Source organism: Impatiens glandulifera, chromosome 6, assembly GCF_907164915.1.
Source record: "Impatiens glandulifera chromosome 6, dImpGla2.1, whole genome shotgun sequence".
Lineage (NCBI taxonomy): Eukaryota > Viridiplantae > Streptophyta > Magnoliopsida > Ericales > Balsaminaceae > Impatiens > Impatiens glandulifera.
Genome location: NC_061867.1, coordinates 20,186,134 through 20,192,229, shown reverse-complemented (window position 1 = coordinate 20,192,229; position 6,096 = coordinate 20,186,134). Strand labels below are relative to the sequence as shown.

The following is a 6,096-nucleotide window of genomic DNA, read 5'->3' as shown; positions in this document are numbered from 1 at the left end:
ACAATTATTAAAAAAAAACAACTATTAACAAAAATTAATGAAATATTAAAAATTAGAATTTGTTTTATCACAACAAAATAAATCATGATATAAAAGAAAAAAATTAAAATAAAAAATTTCCACAAGTATTCTTTAGAATATCCTGAAATTCTGTATCAAATTCTTCCAACCAAAGATTTCGGCCTTCGGGGTCAACCCTAAGGACCCCTAAGGCGCAAAGAGGCTGAGGGCAAAGACCAACTAAGGGGAAAGCGAATGACGTTTTCTGGTACCTAAGTCGGGTGCTTGTGGAGTCATGAAAGACAATAAATGGTTAATTATAAAGACGATAGATCACGAATAATGTTGATCCTGAGTTTTGAATTGCCCAGCTTAAAAGTAGAAAAACGCGAAAAATAAATTAGTGCTCATATTTTAATAAAAAAAACAACTGTGTTTTTAGTGAGATTTGAATATGTGACCAAATAAAAAATCTTAATTTACATCTTCAACCTCTACACTACACCGTTCTAATTTTAAAAAAATTAAATAAATTTAACTAAAATCTATTTTTTTTTTTAAATGGGCTATCGTAAGCCGGGGGCTTGTTGGGCTTACCTAGAGTCGACCCTAATCACGAACACTATTAAAGTAAGGTGATATTTCACTCCATGTAAATTTAAGATGATGTCATAATAAGATATTTTATAATTTTAATGTTAAAATATTATATATTTTCATTTGTATTACAATAGAGAAATTCTATTTAACTAAAACTCTCACATGATTAGTCACATTTAACATAACTAAGAGAAAAGCTTCAAACTTATTTCCCCAATTCATTAGACATTTAGCTTTGTTTGTATGTAACAAAATGTTAACATTTAATTCAATATTCTTCCTCTCCATTGGTTTTGGTTTGGTGTGATAAGACAAGTAGAATCAAAACTTCTTCATTAAATTTTCACCAACCTTTACAACCTAGTTACCCTTAAAGTCTCCTTTGGTTTCTCATCAACACTCATAAAGACCAAGAGTCATATTATTGAATTGAATCTGAGAACTGAATTCTTTGTCAATTCTCCAACAGATGATGAAATGAGATCAGATAAACAGAGGACTGAGAATTGAATCAGATAACCTAGGGATGATGAACAAGAACAATAATAGAGAATTATACGGAATTCGTTAAAATTAAGCAAAATTGTTTCAACAAAGCCGTAATCTGAGTACAAACTGTTCCTTCTGATTTCCAATTCATATATACAAAAGATGGAAGAAGAAGAAGAAGAAGAAACAACAAAAAAAAAATAAAACCTAAAGAAACTCATCCGCGAGCGAATTAAGAAGATCCAGACCTGTATCAGGAGATTCATCAGCTAAACGAAACGCTTCAATAATCCGTTCAAATACAATAACATGACAAGGAATCCGAAGCACTCCTTTCTGTTCGTAACCGTATTCTTGAGCCGATTTGTTAAGAAGCTTAACGAAGATCGGATAATTCAATAGATCTGCACTCACAACGAACCGCTCCATCTCTTCGCCAACGTACACCGGAAAGTGTCCTTCCGGTACGGAAACCGATGATCGTGAACCTGATTTGGCGGTGGAACCAACGCAATCGGTTCGGAGAAGAAAGTACTGCGATGAATCGGAGACGCGAGAGAGACGCTTAATCAACTTCTTCATCGATAGAGACGACGACGACGACGACGGTTTCTTCACAGAGGAGAGAGAGAGAGAGAGGAGTGTGGTAGAGAGAGAAAGAGAGAGCTGGTTTGTGTGGAGCGTGGAAAGGAGGAAATGGTGGTTACTTAAATATGGAAGAGAAAACGAAGACGGGTGGGTAGTTATAGGATACATGAGAGTGCAGGGGAAAAATGGTACGTATTCGTACTTGACTTGTACAAATATTATTATATTTTCTATTAAAAGAAAAGGTGTAAATATATACTTCCTTTTTAACAAGTGGCAGGTTTTGCCTTTTTCATTATTAATTATTATTATTTATGTTTTTCGCTTTCTTGTAAATTGTAAATTTTATTATTTATGGGTAAGGTTTACCACATAACGAAGAAAAATATTTTTATTAGAACGATGAAAATTTAATTTAGAGTAATGATATTATATTTAAACACGGAATATTCTTTCTCCTTTTATTAATTAATTCTCTCTCTGCCTCTTCTACGAATTAATTAATTTATCTCTCTTTCTTCTTCACTAATCAATTAATTTATTTAAACCCTAAACTCTAAATCCTAAACTCTAAATCTTAAACTCTAAACCCTAAACCCTAAACAAGATATTAATTATGGTTTAGAATTTATGGTTTAGAGTTTAAGAAATCGAACCTTAAACAAGATATTAATTAGTGTTTAGGGTTTAGAGTTTAAGATTTAGGGTTTAGACTTTATGATTTAGAGATTAGGGTTTAGTAAAAAAAGAAATTAATTAATAAATCCAACAAATTATGTTTTATTTAAATATTGTAAAGTGTTGAATTATTTTACCAAGTTAAATGAGAGATAATAAATATCAAAAAAATTAATAAAATAATTAATCGTGATAATAGGGATAAATTAATCGACAGAAGTAGAAAAAAATAATTAGTAAGAGGAGAGAGAATATTCGGTGTTTAAAAAGGAATATTCTATTTTCGTGGAATTTCTCGGCCCAGATTCGCGTTCCCTATCATTACTCTTTAATTTATAAACAAGATTTGTTATAAAATAAAAAAATTATTTTTAAAAATCAAACATATTTGTTAGAAATTTGTCTATACTTTTTTTTAAAAATTGTTTTTTATCCAATTTTTTTTTTTTTATCAAAAAAACAAATATTTTTCCACAAATTGTTTTTATTGGTGATCATGATAAACTATTATTTTTTTAAAACTTTGGATATGTATTTAGTAAATTTTAATTCAAATAGATAAACAAAAGGTTGATAAAAAAAAGTATATAAGTTTTCTTAATTAATTATTTTGATACTTTTCCATTTAATTAAAAATAGATACTAAAAAGGCTTAATAAAATAAAGAGATGATTAATTGATTCTCTACAAGAGAAGCACACATAATATTGGCTAATAATAGTAAGACATTACATTTCTTAACACTAAACTAGTTATTATCACACCACATATATATAACCCTAGGTATGAAAAAAAAAACTATGAACAAAACTCAACATAGTGACATACCGATCTTAGATATCATTTCCACAATATCAAACATGACATGTTTCGATAAATCAATCAAACATTATCATTACGCGCACTACTAATCATATGAAATCTTCACTTAAAATCAACTCTTCTTGACAAATTTTAACACAATATGCGATATGTATTAGTTGTTACTTTTATAAAAATGTTTCACATAATTGGTTCAATGTGCTCATGGTACATAATCTTAAAATCGGAAAAATGATAACTTTATGTAGATAAATAGACACAAATTCGTGATAAAAAATAGTTTACAACTTTCTTAAAGAGGGACACATGCTTCCATGAATTTTATGTCAAATACGAAAATATAATATATATGATTATTAAAATCTCTTATCTAAAGCATCATAAGTATAATTTTGAATATGATTTAAATGAGATTCATATATATATATAAACATATGGTGTGAGGTATATAGTTATTTTACTCATTATTTATTATTTAGTGTAATATCACGATGTTATTGTTACCGTCATTATCATTCACTTCAATTATATTGTTGTAAACAAAAAATTAAATCTAAAATTTTATTTTCTTAATTAAAAATATTTTTATTTGAATGTTTAGATTTAAAAGCACCAAATTTGATTATCGTTAAGAATGTTTAAAATATGGACTTATAACTTAGAGTAATTTATTATAGACCCCGATTTTAATTATATAATTCTTAATTGCACTCGAACTTAAAACACCAACTTGGAAACAAATTTATAAGAAGGTGTCAAATAAAGAAATTAAGTTCACCTTATATAATTCACGAATAGCTAAGCTTTAAAGATATAGAAAATCCTAAAAACAAATTAAAATCAAATCCCAAATAACTTTTGATTATCTTAATTTCTACCCAATATATAATTCTTTGACCAAATGAGTTTATTAGGTGTTGTATTACTATTTGTTAAATACATAATAAAATATTTGTAAAATACTTTAGTAGAGTATATATGGGTATGAAAACTCAGACCAAATCATTTATATAGAATGTGTTTTAAGTCATTTTTGTAAATACGACAATTTTTTTGGGTGAAATAGAATAATAAATTGTAATTTCCCAAGTAGAGGGAGGCGTTTGTGCTCTAACAACGTGTTTGTTGAAAAATAATTGAATGAATCATGGACAATAAAATTGAAAAATAATTGAATGAATCATGGACAATAAAGTTAAAGAACTCACAAGAGTGAAGAGTCTGTCGAATGAATATTTTTAAAGATAAATTGTTACTAGTTATGAACTTGAATTAAATGATTCATTCATTATCAGGATAAAGTTTGAATAAACTAAGTAGAAATTAAATTGAAGTTTCGAACACATAGATAGTTGGTTCTTCTCAAAATGTAGACAAAATATTGTTTTTAATTACAAATCGAAAAAAACTTTAAATACTATATTATGAGATAGTGGTGAATGGCTTATCCTTGATTAGGATATAACCTAGATCACCTCTTAAGTCTTCAATGACCTCTTAAATTGATTTTAGATTTGATTTGTATTATTCATTCAACTAATGTAGGTGTAATAGGTAAGTATTAATGTTTTATAATAAATAAAATATAGACGTATTAAGATATAATTTTTTTTTATATTATTTTTTTTTGATAATACGTATAAATTATTTTTTATTGAATTTAATTATATTATTATTTTTTTTGAAATTTTATATTAAAGTTTAGGGAGGTATTCTCAATTATAGTATTCTCAATTATTTTTTATTAAATTAAATGTGCATTTTAATTTATTAAAAGTAAATGTATACATTGTATTGTAAAATTATAATATTTTCTATAATAATATTTAATAAAATAAAATATAGTTCAAATTTATCTATATTCAATATTCATAAATATAAGTCATTTTTAAAATAGGATGGTTCTCTTTAAAGTTTTCTAAAAATATCCTTTTATTAATATTTTTTACTGATTAATAACAAAAGTTTAGAAAAATATTATGTGTCGTGTTAAAGACAACGTCATTCATGTAAGAAATATTAAAATTCATCTACAATAAAATTGAAAAAATAGACTATGACTGAAAATATGTTCTCTAATAATCTCACTTCAGTTTTTCAATTTAATATTAATAATATTTTTCTTAAATCATTTAATCGGTCTTATATTGATTCTTTTACTTCACGTTATAATGAAGAAGCAGCAACCCAAAAATAATTATTCTTCTGAATGGAAAACTTTCAATTAATTATGAAATAGAAGTGCATTTATTAAAGTATAAAATTTATAATTTTATTTTATGGTTCCAATTTAAATAAATATATTTGTCCATAATATAAAAAGTAAATAATTATATTAATGTAACAAATAAAATAATATATATAGTAACAAGTGCCTAACAAATTAGGCTAACCAAACTTAGGTTTTAGAGAAGACATGTGTGTTGTTTTATTCAGTTGTCCAAATTCATCACGCTGTAAGACTTACCATTAATATCATTTTACTAATTTTGTTACATACACACATGCTCTTATTTTGTCCCACCTTAACATTATATTTACTCTTGGAACTATTGTTGGGAAAACATCTATTCAAACAAAATTGTATATTTTATAAAAAAAAAAATAACTTTTTTTCTAATATTTTAATTACAAAAAAGTTCATATAATGGGATATAAGTGAGAATTATTTAAAACCAAACGACAAAAACACGAGTTTTTAAAGTTGTACCAAACAAATTTGAAACCCAACGAAATTAACCATGTAAAAAATAACAATAAAAATATAAACAAAAGATATATTTTTCAAAAAGTTCAATAAGTCCATAGATCAATTCTACCGGTTATTCCGAGTAGACATCTCTAATATAGTCATAATAATAGCATTGTGTAGTAAACATATTAACCGAGTGCAATTACTAAACGTCCTACCTTTCATTT

At 26.1% G+C, this 6,096-nt stretch overlaps 1 protein-coding gene across 1 annotated transcript; it reads right to left on the bottom strand.

Moving 5' to 3' along the window:
* Nucleotides 1-1,170: 1,170 nt before the first annotated feature.
* On the bottom strand, nt 1,171-1,763 carry LOC124942764 (auxin-responsive protein SAUR71-like). The gene has a single exon (XM_047483319.1). The coding sequence runs from the start codon at nt 1,669-1,671 to the stop codon at nt 1,297-1,299; it is 375 nt and encodes a 124-aa protein (XP_047339275.1). The 5' UTR covers nt 1,672-1,763; the 3' UTR covers nt 1,171-1,296.
* Nucleotides 1,764-6,096: the final 4,333 nt, after the last annotated feature.

Bases quoted from the DNA above. Each gene is read 5' to 3' on its own strand.
- LOC124942764 (XM_047483319.1), bottom strand. From the start codon at position 1,671: ATGAAGAAGTTGATTAAGCGTCTCTCTCGCGTCTCCGATTCATCGCAG.